The following is a 15,890-nucleotide window of genomic DNA, read 5'->3' on the forward strand; positions in this document are numbered from 1 at the left end:
GCAGTATACTTATATATAAACAGGAAGAATCATTGGATAGAAGAGCATGAGAAATGTGCACTGTAAAACACAATAGGATGCTGCATTATTTTTGCGTAGGTCTGCGAGAAGACCGATGAAGCTCCTTTTTGGACACCCCCTGCTGCAACGCTGGAATTGCAAAGCACTGGGGCCAGCACTCCTACAAATCCCAGCTCCCAATAACCCCTTGCCCTGGTTTTCCTCTGTCCCTACCACCTTTGTAGGGCGCAGACCCCCTGCTGCCCACCAACCATGACTTCACGGTCCACCTTGCCGCCCAGTCCTTCAAGAGGAGGGCTGCCACACACACCCGCTCTCTTCTTGATTTCTCAGCAGCTTAAGCAGTTCTTCCTCTCCCCAGTCGCTCCCTCTCCCTTGCAGAGAGTAATCCATCTTTTTGGCAGCACCGCCCTGCCAGGAAAGCGGTGTCATGTCTCACTCTCTCCTCCCAGTTCCCACCATTGGGGTGATGTCGTGGTTTAACCCCAGCCGGCAACTAAGCACCACGCAGCCGCTTGCTCACTCCCAGTGCAATGGGAGAGAAGGGGGGGGGGGGGGGGGGAAGTAAAACTCGTGGGTTGAGATGAGAACAGTTCAATAGAACAGAAAGGAAGAAACTAATACCAATAATAGCAACAATAATAAAATGACAATAATAATAATAAAAGGATTGGAATATACAAGTGATACACAATGCAATAGCTCACCACTTGCCGACCGATGCCCAGTTAGTTCCCGAGCAGTGATCCCCCCAGGCCAACTCCCCCCAGTTTATATACTGGGCATGATGGCCTATGGTATGGAATACCCCTTTGGCCAGTCTGGGTCAGCTGTCCTGGCTGTGTCCCCTCCAAACTCCTCGTGCCCCTCCATTCTTCTTGCTGGCTGGGCACGAGAAGCTGAAAAATCCGTGACTTAGTCTAAACACTACTTAGCAGCAACTGAAAACATCAGTGTGTTATCAACATTCTTCTCCTACTGAACCCAAAACATAACACTATACCAGCTACTAGGAAGAAAATTAACTCCATCCCAGCCGAAACCAGGACAGGTGACTCTTCCCAAGCTCTCCTCCGGCGGCTGACTCCCTAATCATTTTTGCCAGGCGATGAGAGTCCCAAACAAGGGATTCTCGCCTGTCACCTCCTCTGGCGTGCAGACTTAAACCACCTTCCTGACGGCACGCTCATCACCTTGGACCGCTCCTTACCCGGGCTCAGCCCTCCTCCGCCGCGGTGGCTCACGAAGCCCGGACAGGCCACCAGCCCCTTGTTCATAGCAGAGCCTGCGGCGTGCTCCAGGTCAAGGAGCTCATCAAGTGCGCCTAAGAGATTTCCCCTAATAATCACAGTGCTCAAAGAAAAAAATGGTTGTTTCAAGTGCAGCACAGCAGCCTCTCTATTTCCAGGGGCACTTCACATCGCTCTTCTGATGCCGAGCCCTTGCCCCACCACAGGAACACGCTCGCTGTATGTATTAAAATCAACCGCTATGGAGAGGACTGCCTTGATGGTCTGGGTCACAACGGGAATGGAGAAATTCCCGAGGACTAATCCCATTCAGGTGTGAATTCCCACAGCCGCCTCGTGCTGTCCCTCCCTCAGCTTCACCAGCTGTGAAGTGTGCACAGCTGTATAGACCTGACCTTTCGTTAACTTAAACACCTTTTGTATTGTTCAATTATTGGATGATTTCTTTGCAGGATCCTTTAACTCTTGCGGAGGATGCTGTTGCGGTAGGTGTTTAGTTTCTTCACTCACTCCAGCAAAGGAGTGGTGACTGCAAACCTGCGTGGCAACACCAGCCAAAGTGCTACACGCAGGTCACTGCTGTTTTACTGACTGCTTTTGCAGTTTTAGAGTTAACAGCGCTTCTGAGCTGTACTTTTGCAAGGAAAAGCCTATCTAGACACAGGTAGGGAGAAGTTTCTGCTTGCAGATATGAGTCAGCAACTTTAACATTATGGAAAGGTCTTTTCATTTGTTTGGGTTCATGTTTAGGTTTTCATGGGTGGTTTTTAAAGAAAATCCCTATATACAAACTGAAAAACATTCTCAGTTCTGACAGTTTTCATTTAGAACGTATGATGAATCCATATATGCAATGCTAGTCCGTTTTTAGTGTTATTGGGATAGAAAAGCATGTTTTTTCCTATATTTAGCATACTTTTCGGATGGGTTTCCAAGCTGAAAAACTCCTCTTTTGTATTTACATCATAAACTACTTGCCTTCAGTGCCAGGAAATACTTTCTGATGCCTTCAGAAGGCTGCCAGCTCCGCTCCTGCCCAGGGACCCAGCAATGCTGACCGATGCCCCACGCGAGTCCACGCTAGGCAGCTCCTCCGACACCCCAGAAGCCCAGCTAAGGGTGACCCAAGTAACCAGCCTCCGAAAAAGCCAATTCTGCATTTTGTTCAGGCTGAAGGGTCAATAGTTCTCCTCGCTCTCACACAAGCCTCAGCGAGACCCGCTTCGGCAGAGGGAGGGCTTACCCTTATGTTTTTGTGTACCAAGACATCCGCGCTCCAGAGTCCGCACAAGGGTATCTGCAAGTCATGTTTTTTAAATTTGCATCCAGTGCTCGAACGCATCATCCCCGTTGCCTCTCCTGCATTAAAAACATTAACGGCCAAGACTTGAAAGGCAACCGAGTCAAAGCAGTGATTCGGCCAGCAACCACAACAGGGAAATACTTCACAGGCAGTTTTGACATCAGATTTGACACGACTGGCTGTGGCATAAATCCCTGAAGAGACGCCAGCGTTGGGAGAGCGGCGCAGAACAGCCTGGGTAACACGCTGTTCTCGCAGGGCTGCACGTAATTTTCTCTATTTAAAAAAATCCTATAGCCATCCCACGGACAGCATAAGGCTAGCTTGATGAATTAGGTGTAGAATACAGCTCCAGCCCAGCAAGGATATACCGACTGACAGCCGAGCTACAAATACTGCCTGAACTATTTCTTGTAACACGGGCAATCTCACATGCTGCAGGCAGCTGCCAATACCATTTCTGAAGGGATTTTTAAAAAGTGGGAAGTTTGATATTTAAGATGCAAATCTAGAGGATTTATGTAAGGATGGATCTGGATTTCTTTTCAGTGGTTCCCAGTCAAATCAACCCTGGTGCCGAACTTTGAGTTCAGCAAGGCCACGGTTTTACCATGTGAGGTTTTCAACTGAATAGTGGATAAAAATATATAGGGTTATACAGGGCTATGCCATACTGGCACATCAAGCATGTGTAATCCCTTCTTCAGATATACGGTGCAAGATTCATTCCGGTTTCCCAGCAGGACTTCCACACTCCCAGTGCTAGCACTTTACCTCTTCTTCATCAGCATTCCCCATCATTCCCTCCACTCTCTGCTGGCCTTTGCTGGAGACAGCCCTACCCGTGCAGTTTGTACCACATAATAAATTAAATCAGGGACACATTTCCCTAGTTATCTTCTTACTGAAATTGTTCTACGGGTATAATCTGTACTACAGACATGGCTTTACCAGTTACCAAAGTGCTTTGAAAGACTTCAAGTTATTTTATAGCAGTGGAACACGTCTCATTAAGGGGGCTGCACCACGTTAATTAGCCAGGTACACTAATAACTATCCGAAGCATGAAGCAAAATTCAGATGATAACCCAAACCCTTTCTATTAATCACTAACGACTACAGGCTACAATTTGCACATGTGTGCACGTGCAGGGGACGTGTATATTTTTGTGTGTGCGTCCACGCACGCGTGCAAGGCAGGCAGAAAAATAAAACGCGAGCGATAGCCCATGGGAGTTTCCTAAGGGATTGCTCCACATACAGGGAAAAGCAGTGAAGGAAAAGTGAAAAGAAGGTTAAAACCAGACACGTATCCACCGACTCAATTACGACTCGAGGGAAAAGCTAAAGGCTGCTGGGCGGTACAGGGAGTTAATGCTCCTCCAAGGCAGAGCAGCAGAGGAAGCGCTGGAGAAGGAATTTTGCTGCCTGTGAGCAGAATTAATGGGTGGTTCTGGATGGGCTGAGCTGCTGAGCCGCAGCTTCTCAATGAGTTGTTAATGGGGAACATGGAGAGTTAGGAAGTAATGAGGACTTTGTCAAGACAGCTGTGGATAAAAGTGGGTAAGGAACCACTTAAGGAAAAAACCATCACACAAATCTGCAACTACAGATTCTGCGCTTTCCGGTGCTTAAGAAATTACTTGCAATAATTTTGGAAGTGTTATAGAGGCTGAGAAGCAAAACAGAACCACAGGAGAGATCCTTTTCTTAAACCAGAAGCAGCAAGCAAGAAAGAAATCTTCGTAACAGTGGCCTCATCTACAATTTCTTCCCTTTTTTTTTTTAATTCCCGGGAAAGCAAAAGAATGAACAAACCTAAATAATCCACAGCCACCTGCAGGTGGAGGCACCGGAGGACCACTGCTTTCGCAGGCAACACCCGGCACAAGACAAATGTCTCCATCATGTCCCGGCTGGGTGCATTATGGAAGGGGGATCCCACAAACAGGTCCACCCCACTCCCTCCCAGTACATCCATGCCTGCCAAAATAGCTGCCTACATGGCACCCGGGGTCATTAGGTAAGCCACCCCAGCAGGACCAGCTTGTGTTGGTGCCAACAAGACAGCCAAAAAATCCGAGTGACCAGACTGAAAGCAGAATATGAATTTGGGGTGGGAGGGGGTCACACATCCATCTTACGGTTGGGTTTGTTGGCATTTAGGAAGTGGGGAATCTTTTCCAGGTTTTCTGAGCAATCCTGGCCACTTTCCAGCTCCTTCCCTTCCCATGAAAGCAGCCCCAACCCAGCAAAAGCTTCGCTGTATAATGATTTTTTTCCTTTTATTTTACGTAAAGGCAAACACTATTAAAAACACACCGCATTCTCGTTTCTTTACCTCCATGAAGAGCAAACACAGAGAAACGCTCCCTAGAAACGAAGCACCGGATTTATTCAAAGGTAAATATCCCATTTTACGCATCCCCCAAGACTTTGAGGGAGGTACACTTTCTGTGCTGGAAAGTGCTAAGTCAGGCAGGACCGCCACCGTCCCGGCTTCCCTCCCATATCCAGCCCCTGCAGATCCCTAACTCGAGCCGGTCCAAAGCCGAAATGCAGGTGGGCTGGAGACGGGTGGGAAGGACGGGAGCAGCTCTCACGGGGCCGCCAAGCCCTGCAAGTGCCGGGGGAACTCACCGGCAGCATCCCGCAACCCTCTGCACCCTGGGCACGCACGGTCAGGGAGGTGGAGGCCAAGACAGTAGCCAAGTTGGCTTTACATGAGCCAAGGACAACCCTGGTTTCATGGAAATGCTGCCTACAGCCAGATCCACATAGGTCCTGCCTTCTCTGCACCAGCAGGGACTCGGAGAGGCCAAAGATGGGGAAAGACGCCTGAACCTCCTTGCTTCCTTCTGGGCTTCTTCCAACATAAAAGCAATTGCCACAGCTGGAGAAGAAGAGAGGCAATATGGCACGTAGATACGGCACAAAGTTTGCAAACATTCTGCGTGTAAAAACGTCATGTTTAACAAACCCACTCCCCCACAACGCACAAAAACCCATCGTGGAAACTGAAACCACCAGAAATAAATCATGGACCACAAAGCATGCTTGCATGTAAAAAAAAAAAAAGATGGGAAATAGGTAGGAATGCTCCTCAGAGGACTAAGGAGAAGTCAGCTTCACGGATCTCTTCTCCGGGCAGCACAGGATGGTTGCATCCAGCTGATGAAGCTTCAGAGCGCAACTCCACGGAAATATCTGGGCTCACGCTTACCCTCGCATCACTCCCACTCCGGCACTAAGTACTAACGCATGTTTGATTAGGCAACAGGAGGAGTATCTGCTCCTTCCAAAAGTGACCACAAGCTCTTGGCAATAACACCGAGTACTTGCTCTGGCCCTAACCACACACCGCAGTTGTTAAACTGCCCTGCCAGAGGAAGACATCTTGCCAGATGGAGTATTCAAAATAAAGCAAAGAAGAACAATTGCTTTAAATAATCAGCGTTTCAAGTGCTCTAACGAAGAGAACATGTATTAAGGTGACCTCAGAGAAAGGAAAACCTATTAAAGCAAATGCTAAAAGTGATTTTTCAAATATTCCTGCCCTCTTCACTTTCCACAGGGAAGTCTGCAGAAATCTTACAAAACCAGAGCCTCAGCGTTATCCACTTTTATACTCCCATTGGTTCCAGTGGCATTACTCCCACAGATGGGGACTACAGATCAGGTGAGGGTATCTTCTAATTTTGGTTATTTTTTTGTGCATACTAAACACTCTGGGACACAAGTTAGGCCTTCCGCAATAACAAGGCTGGTTGACAAATCATGAGATTAAAAATAACTTAGAAAAATTAGAAAATTCTGCATTCTTGTCGTTTCCCTTCTGGTTTTTTTCATACTTTGGAAACAATAGCGCAAAAAGCGACAAACATGCTCACGGAGCGACCCAAACTTGAAAAGAAACAAAATGCCATCCAAAAGCAAATGGCAAAATTCCCAGTAACATCTTTAATGCCAGAGTTTTATCTTGTATGCTTTTCTGTGAATCGATATAAAAGTAATTCAATGAAGATATCATATTATATACCATTTACTATTACACATACGATGACATTCTCAAATGCTGCTTTTGAGATGCAGAACTTATACTGAAACAATAACCAAGCCCCGTACGCGCGGCTCTCGGGGCACACGTGCAGACGAGTTTGGCTCACACGTACAGCGCGACACAGACATTGGGATGTAAATGTGGAGCCCAGCTTGAAAAAGCAGCTTGCATTTCGCATCACCGCGATACCCATCCTAAAAATGAATACCCAGTGTTCTCCAAGCACCAGCCGCTCCTCTCGTCTCCGTACTGGGGAAGCCTGGTTTAGGGCTGGTGAGAAGCGGAGCAGGGAAATGGCACAGTGTGCATCAGCACACAAGCGGAGGCTTGTGTTACTAGCGGGTTTGCTGGGCTTTTGACAGGAGATGACTTTATTTTCTTGGCCAGCGAGCTGTCCCGGTTGCTTTCTGCAGTGCCCGGGTGCAGAGCTGCCCTGCGTTGGGCACCCTGCCTGCCTGCTGGCATTTGGTAACCCCATCGTCGGCTTCGGGGACGTCTCCTCCTCACCTTACGGCAGATCCTGAGCCAGGACGGGTCCTCAGGCGTGTGTCCCCTGCCCTGGCCATCCCCGGAGCGGGGACGACGGCAGCACAGCCGGAGCCTGCCACGTCCCCGGCCGGGGCAGCCCGGAGGTTACTCCTGCACCCGGGTACTCGGCACGGCTGGAGCCCAGCGTCTTTAACGACCTCTCCTTTCTACACACTACTCTATTCATTTTCCACTTCCCCAATCACAGCTGTCGAGCCCTATTAATGCGCAGAAAAAACACATTTAAACCCAAACCTGCTAGGCCAGAAATAGAAGTTCTCATTTTCTTTTCCAAAACACAGAATAGCTGAGCAACAACAAAAGGAAAAGGAAATCTCTCCCGAGTGCACATCTGGAACCAATTTGCTGTATGTAGCCACTGGGTGTCACTTTTGATATATATTGGGTCAGCCACGCAGCGCTTCTGCGAGAGAAACGCATTTCAAAGAGGTGATCCTAAACCAAACCAGACTGCTCCACAGCCTCTCACGCGCAAGCTGTAATTAGCAATTAGCCAGCCAGGCTGATTTATTAACGAAACGTCTTCACCACGACTTTAAGCACCGTGCAGCGGCTCTTACCTCTCGGTCTGCAGCGTGACTTTTGATGGCTCCACGTTGGGGTTTTCCCACTCCATCTGCGGACAGTGCATGAAGTAGCAGAGGGTGTACAGAGCCTCCGGCTCCCAGTAGAGCGATCCCTGCTTCTGGTGCATCGGCGTCCCGTTCCCGTGCTGCTTGGCGTTGAGGGGCTGGAGGTGGTGCATCGCTCGAGACACCAGGTCGCCTGGAAAAAAGCAAAAGCTGGGTGAATGCCAGGCTTTTCAGCTGCCTCTCCCCTGAGTTTTCCAACCGAAAGACACGCGGCGTTGATTTTCCCTTCCATTTAACCTCACATATGCAAACGGTAAAGGGTAGAACAGGATCCTGTGCATTGCTCATCACCAGGCTGGACTTTGCCCGGGGGTTTACGTGGCGTGGTGTGACATACCCAGGCTGCAGACAAGCCCCTGAAGGCCTGCAGGAGACGTATTTCTGCAAATATGGTGTGTATTTCTGCAAATACGGTTTCTGCAGTGTCAGGCTGGCCCATCTCAGCACCACCAGAAGAGCCGGTACGCCGGTGCCAGGGTCACAGCTACCTACAGGCAGTCTTTGGAGGCTGCCAAAACCCCACAGCCCCCAAAAATGACCAGCAGGGACGATGCAGAGTGGCACCAAAAGCTGCATGCCCCTGGTTAGAGAGTGGCAGGGAAATCCAGCCCCTTGCAAGGAGGAAGGAGGCAGTCAGGTAACACACAGAGCTCCGCAGGAGCATGGAAAGGGACACACAGGTGAAGAAAAAAGGGGGAAAAAAATTGCTAAAAGACAATATCAGAAACGTGCAACCAAAATTACAATTTGTAAGCCCAGGCTGGGCCTGGAAAACTTCATGTCAGCAGAAGAAGAAAACCTGTGAAGTAGGCTCACCCAGCCCCTCAGGTTTGCAAAGCACGGAGAACGGCCCAAGAGAAGGATGCTCGTCGTCTCCCCTGCGCCGACGTGGTTCTGGGCGCTTCCCCGCAGGGCAGGCAGGGGAAACCAGCTGCAATATGCAGACTGGGATCAGCAAAGCCAGCAAGCGAGATTAGCAGGCAAATATACAGGCAAGCAGCATTGAGTCTCTTAGCACGGTACTGATTGTAACTAATTAACTAAAGCATCTCCCTCCGAGGCAGTGAATTTTACGTTTGTTGACTAGTGACCACTCTATCAAAGGCAGGGAAACAACTGTGGTTATAAAGTGCCTGTTTTCACATGTTCAAATCACTCTGAGAGTGCTTTGGGGGGAAATAATGATCTTGGATCAAATCAGATGGTTTGTTTTAAATGAAAATCTGAGCAAGAGCCCTTTGGGTCATTCTTAAGCTATACAAAAACGAGTGACGGGGAAAAGAGGACATAATTTTCCAGCGTTAAGAAGAGCTTTTCCCAAGTGACCACTGAGCACTGAAACTTGGAAGGAAAAGTTGGAAATATACACCTAGGTAGGAACGTAAAACCAAATCGGGGTGGGGGGAGAAGGCTGAATAATGAACTCCTGAGCAAACTTAAAGGAGAACCATTTTGACTGTGTGCGAGGCAGAGCTACAGGTTTTTTCTGCAAAGTCCCACCCCTGTGAACGCATCACAGCACATCACCTCTCTCCAGCCTGACTCGCACAGAAAATGATGCTGCTGCTGCGATAATGTGCACCAGGGAGAACAGAAACGTCTCATTGAAAAATGCTCAGCCCAGTCCTCCAAAAACACAGCCTTAAAACCATGAAGAGAAGAAAACCGCTGGCATGAGAAAACTGCCGAGTCCATGATTTCAGGGTTTTGACACAATTTTTTGCTGCACTCTGCAATATTCCTCTGATTCAAAGCTTTCATTTTAAAATAGTTTCTGTCTTTTCCCTCTGCCAGGAAATTGTCATGATAGGACCAATCTTGCAGCCCTGCATGCTCATAATTTCTGAGAGAAGCCGTGCATGCAGAAAGCCTATAGGATCAGGTCCACAGCAGAAACAGATGTGCCTCTGAGATGACTCCCCCGTCCTGCACAAAATTATCTGCAGGCAACCAGAAGCAGCAGGAAAGTTTGGGACCCCCTTCACTCAGCCCACTCTGTCACAGCAGACGTGCAAAGCCAAGCCTAGCATGGGTCAATTTAACTGACAGCACCCTTGCTGATAGCAAAAGTAAATTCCTCTCTCTTCCTCCAAAAGGCAAAAAAAAAAAGCATAGAAATGCTGGCAGCAACATCCAGCTTTAACAATAATAGCAAAAGCAGAGAAAAAGGAGTTGCACTAAATTCAGCCTTTTCACACCCAAGCCGCTACAGCACTAAAGCATGTGGTTAAAGTTAAGCACCTGACTAGTCTTATTTCAGTGGATTGAGACAGCAGGCACCAGAGATCGCCTCTGACTTCTGTACCCAACGATGAATAAAAATCAGGATGCAATTTAGGCCCAGATTCAGGCAGCAGCATGACTTCATTCCCATTCCTCCCTGAGCGCTGGGGCGATGCGACTTCGATGACACATCCAGCACCAGAGGAAGCTGCACGGTGAGTAAGGAGGAAAAGCAGCAGCACGAATGACGTAGGCAGGGCGGGCGGCTCAGCATCGCTGCTGATGCAAGGCTGGAGGAACTCAAGCCTCACTGAAATCAATGGCAAAGCTCCCGTCCATTGCAATATGGCCAGGAGTTCACCCTTTTATTCTGTATTTCCTCAACTGCTTCTTAAGAAACCCAAACCAATTCATGCCATTAAAGCTGAATTAATGTTTTTTTTTTATGTTTAAGCCTTATTTAATTACATTACACCAAGAATTGATTGGCTTAGATCTTGCTTTTGCCTTTGCTGGGTTATCTCTGGTTACATTTCAAATAATTTCTGTATTAACAATTATTATAACATTCCTCTATCAGAGACAACTCAAAGCTGAAATAATCAATACCTATAAATCATCGAGCTTCACAGAGGACAGTAAGTAAGCATAAAAAGCCGCGTTATGACCTTGGTACCCAACAGGCAGAGCACTGGAGGCAGGACGGGAATCGCTGCTCTCTATTTTATCCCACAGTGTAACCTCGGACAATCCACTGCATGCCCTGGTGCCCTTTTCCTCCTCCAGCTGCATCCAGTTACGGTGCAAATTCTTCGGGGTAGAGACTGCGCCTTGGCGTATCTGTGCTCCAGGGTCAGTGCCACGACGGGACGAGGGAGCTGGCAGGCGCACGCACACGCCGCACGGCAGTACTTATGCATACTCTGTAAAGCGTAGTGTAGTGTAACATCTGGTTCAAGACGCGTGTGTGTCGTTTTCAATCCCTACCACGTTTTGTTGCTTCTATTCTTCCTTGCTAATAAGCTTTTGCTTCTCCATTTTCTTCCAAAGAATATACCAAGAGTTGAAACTCTCTTTGATCCTGGCCAGGGCACCCCAAAGCCCGTGGATGTGAAACCAGCTCCACGATGGGACTCGCTGGTCTGGTCTCCAGCAGTCAGCCAACTCAAGTCTCATATGGGAAACCCAACCTAGATATACTCTTCTTACCAGCTGTAAAAGCCATGGTATATCTGAACACTGAGTGCAACCTTGAATTTGTGACCAAGCACAGAGAGGCAAGCTCCCCTCATCAGTTTGTATTAGCCGTCTCTGTGCTTCGGAGCTGTGTTCAGCACAGCAACACTCTGCAAGGGGGGGTTACCCGCTCGTAGCATTGCTGGCTCTTCTGCATCTTTTTTAGCCCTGAAAATGTCTCAGATATATCAACTGAGCACATCTGAAAGGCCAATAACTATCCTGAGTCCATCATTTCCAAAAAAACCCATAAAAAATAAAAATCCCAGCAGCTAAGTCGATCTCGTAACTCCACGGACACAGCTCCCGAGAGCTGTGGCGTCACGGCATGAAGGGGCTCGGTGGGGATCCCTGTCTCGCCGTCCCCTGCGCTTATTCTCGCCCCGGTACCACCGCCTGCAACCCATCTGAGGAACAGACTGGGAAGCCGATCCGCCTGACAAAAGACCTTGCCAATTTTATTTTGTTTTTAATTTAAACCAAATAAACACTTCCACAATTTATGCAACGTAAGCCAAGCGAGCCGACGCACAAACTGCTCTGCTGGCAGAGCCAGAGAGAGGAAGACATCATGTTGTGCGGGGCAGACACACACACACACACACAAAAAAAGAACAGCGAGGTGGAGGGATATTTGAGGATATTTTTGTTGCTGAAGCTGGGAAGCCAGAACTGGAGGGCAGGCTCTCAGAGGGCAGCAAAGGCAGCGGCAAGCCCCAGGCTGGAACTGCCTTGCAGCCCTGGATGGGGATGGGGAAGAGCTCCGGCAACGCGGCTCCACGCTGGAGCTTGTCAGAAGCAACGCCGTGCCTCACGCGCCGGCTAGCAAAGGACCCACGAAACCATCACCGCAACCGCCGCGTGTGGAGAGCTGCCGCTGCAGCTACCAGCATTTCATCCTTTCCATGACTAAAGCAGGACTTGCCCATCGCTGCTGCTGGCAGTTCAGCACGGTTTATCAACGCAAGGTCCACATACATTTGATTTAAAGATTGAAAATATTACGTAATGCGCATGTTGTGACACGGGCCTGGTTTAAGGCAATACTGAATATTTGAGGAACAGCTTCACTGACTTCAAGCCAAAGATGTGATGTGACAGGGAAAGTTAAGCTGCTCCAGCCTGTATGGGGGTGGTATACAACACACAACAACAATGTACAGCACACAAACGGACGGCTTGAGCCCTCTCCACGGGGACCAGTAAAGCCTTTTTTTTTTTTTTTTTAACTGTGTTTGGCTTCAGTAAAAGCTATTATCACTGCTTTTACTATTTTAGAGCCCAATGCTTAAAAAATAACATATCCATTTCTAATTTTGTAACAGAGGAGGGAGGAAAAAGAAGAAAAGCAAAAAGAGGAGGAAAAAAGAGGAGATGATAGATGCCCGATGCCCACTTCTGAGAAGCTTCCTGGGGCATTTTATGGTCTGTCATGATGGACCCGATCTTGCACTCAGGCCTGCGTAGGAGCAGGCTCAGTTCTTTCAGAGGGATAAACTTCCACAGCCTAAAACATTCAGCTGGGCGTGTGTCTGCACAACCACGACCCCGAGGTGAACAACGCTGGACCGATGCTTACACGGCCACTCCCTATGACACCTACCTCGAGTTCTTCTTGTTCCAAAAACACGTCCTAAAACCACAAGAATAACTTAACGATGATATTTTTGCACACTGAAAACAAGCCACACACAGTTCTTTGGCCTGCGTCTTTCCTTCAAAGCCCAGGGGAGAGCGGAGGATCTCTGTTTCCACCACAGCCCTCTTCCCACGTGATGCCCTGTTAGGGCACCCTGCGAAGCAGCAGCAGGCCATGTTTCCAGCATGACCGCATCCTGCAGGCAGCACCCCATCAGTTTGATAATGCCGGTCTGATCATCCTTCCAGCTGTCCACGACTCGAATGTGTGTAGCCTGCTCTCGGGAATCATGCCCCGCGGCGGGGCATGTTGACAGCAGCGGTGTTACTGCTTTGCTGTGCTACCTGGGTGAACATTTTCTCCTGCAAAGAGGGGGCCAGAGCCACAGACTGGAGTCGTGTCTGTCCTTCAGAGCCCTTAACGTCCTCTTGTGTCCTGGCCAGACCATGAAAAGGAGGAGTATCAGTCAGGGAGCTGCGCTCCAGACACCAAGTTGATGTCATGGCCAGTAGTTTCCAAAGTTTGCCCCCTTACAAGCATGTGAGCCAGGTGCAAAACTCACTTTCTTGACCTGGATTCATTTCACGCCTCAGTATAAAAGTCTTGGATCATGACCGGCTCCAGGGAGACTGTGTTGAAAACCTAAATTATAACCCTGATAATAAACCATGGCCTGTTCCATCAGAGTGCCACCTGGTAGCCACAGCCATCCTGCACCCTTCCCCGACTGCAGCTAAGTCTCTCTCCCTTTCTACCTCCCTGTTGCCTCTGGTTTCTGCATCAAAGTGATGCATTGCTACAGCTCACCCCAGCGTATGCCTGGAAGCGCATGAATGCAGGTGAATACGAGTAGCTGACTGTGTCTCCTGTACCACGGCAGACTGCCTCCAGCCATCCGCTCAGTCAGCCGCCCGAGCCATCCTTACACTCTTGATTTCAGCTTTGCTGTTCTTCCATGTTTGCTCTGCCTCCAGTGTTGCATCAATCTCTACGTTTCAAAAGTCAGCTGAGCAAAAACTGCTCGGGAGAAGCCTTTCTTCAAATGATTTATGGGAGGACTTTCTACTGTTAACTCAAGATGACCCATCTATACCAGGAAAGAAGTGTGCAGAGAGCTAGGGTGGGTGCATACTAGAAAGTGTTTAGTATGTATTTCACTGTGCACATGCTCTTAGCACAAAGTGCCTCCAAACATAAAGCTATGCTATTCTTGGCACTGACTATATTCCAGATTCAAGAGCCAGCTGCCTCAGGCTGTGGGTGCATTTGGGGTGCCGTAACCCACAGTCAGTGGAGCATCCCATGTGCAACAGATTCACCATCGAGCTCACCTTGCAGAAACCTCCCCATCTCTGCCATTTCCACATGCCCACGTCGTACCCCTGTGTGAATTTGCTACCCCAGGCAACCTTTTCTTCTCCTCACAGGCATTCATGTCTCCCACAGAAGAGCAAACGAAGGAGCTGTGGTCCCAAACTCTGAATTCAGCACCAAAAGACAGGACCGGGATACGAGCAGCCCATTTCCTGACAGTGGCTTCCCTGTGGCCTCCCACAGATTGTTTAACCTTTTATCTCCACTTATCCCACCATCACAAGAAGCTTCTATTTATATTACAGAGTAAGTGTTTGTGTGCGATTTAGTGTTTGCAAAGCCTTTGAAGACTGAGAAATTAGGGATTGGATATATCCCATTAAAAAGCCACAATAATAATTAAACCTTCTCAAGTTCACATACCTATTATAACAACACTATCACCTTCGAAATCTCCAACCCAACGTGGCAAGCATGATGTTTATGTTTGGCTCCCCTTAAACCACGTCAACTCCAAACAAAACAAGCTTTGACTTGGATAAGCTATTCATCTGCCGACCTAATGCAGAGCCTTCCTTCTGCAGACCGCCACTGCCTTACGGACCACCGTTCCTCAACTTTCTTCGGCCTTATGTAGACCCATGTCCTCAAACTCTGAATTTAAGAGCCTCCCATGGCTGAAGAGTGCTCACCTTGGCCTGACTGACTGCCTGTGCTCTGCCCAGCACGGACGGGGAAGACTGCAAACCTAAGGAAAGGAAAATGCTGTTTTAAGCCCGAGCGTGCTCTGATGCCCAGGAGTTCAGGGGTGATAGCAGTCTGCACCTCAAGGGTGATGTACGTGGGGGAGTCCTGAGCCGATACATCACTATACTGGGGAAAGGCGGTGGAGGGTTGGAGCTCCAGCATCCCCCAGTCACCAACGTGACGCCTCTTGCCTCTAATCATAAAACTTGAGTGGGCTTCAGAGCATGAGGTAGAAGCCCCGGAGGAACAAAACCACCTGTGCAGGGACAGACCCCGGCTCGGCTCCCAGCAAGGCGAAGGGAGATGATTCGCACCCACGGGGGAGCCAGGGAGCCCCCAAAGGAGTGCTGACAGCAGACAGGGACCCAGGCAAGCGATAAGTGCCTCTGTTCAGCCCCTGTAACCCAAGAGAGAAATCTACCCCCCGAGTCAGCAGGGCAGTGAGAGGGAAGGTAAAGCCTTAGCAGTGTGTAGCCTGGTATTTTCAAATTATCCTCCCTCCCGCTTTGTTTCCACTGATAAATAAATGTATTGCTTTATGGTTTATGATAACGGGTATCTCGGGGGGGAAGGGAAGAAAAGCAGGAGGTTGTTTGGGGCTATTAAGTAACCCATAATCCTTCTTGTGCACAGATGCAGACAGCAAATGGAGGCTCGGGTCCATCACTCGGAGGGGGCTGCAAGGGGGTGGAGTAGCAGCTAGGGGAGCCTGCAACCAGCTAGCACTTACTGGGGGCAAGAAACTACCTAGCATTTAAGCACTGCATTAATGTCTCGTATTCTCTGCTAGGGGATGAAGGGGCACCTCAACAACTTCTCTTTTCAGCTTTTACACACAGAGTGGACGACATGCGGATCGCAGCGAGGAGGAACCGCAAACAAGAGGCCCAGAAAGCGGTGGGAGAGCGAGGACGTA

General features: G+C 48.9%; 1 protein-coding gene across 6 annotated transcripts in view; it reads right to left on the reverse strand.

Moving 5' to 3' along the window:
• The window catches only part of BTBD11 (BTB domain containing 11), a 192,181-nt gene that overhangs the window by 67,663 nt on the left and 108,628 nt on the right, over positions 1-15,890 (reverse strand). For all 6 annotated transcript variants that reach the window (XM_030040965.2, XM_041129618.1, XM_030040964.2 and 3 more), the window contains exon 3: positions 7,744-7,948. In XM_030040965.2, the coding sequence (XP_029896825.1) occupies positions 7,744-7,948 (205 nt within the window). The remainder of the gene's footprint in view (positions 1-7,743; positions 7,949-15,890) is intronic.

The sequence above is a fragment of the Aquila chrysaetos genome, chromosome 17 (genome assembly GCF_900496995.4).
Source record: "Aquila chrysaetos chrysaetos chromosome 17, bAquChr1.4, whole genome shotgun sequence".
Lineage (NCBI taxonomy): Eukaryota > Metazoa > Chordata > Aves > Accipitriformes > Accipitridae > Aquila > Aquila chrysaetos.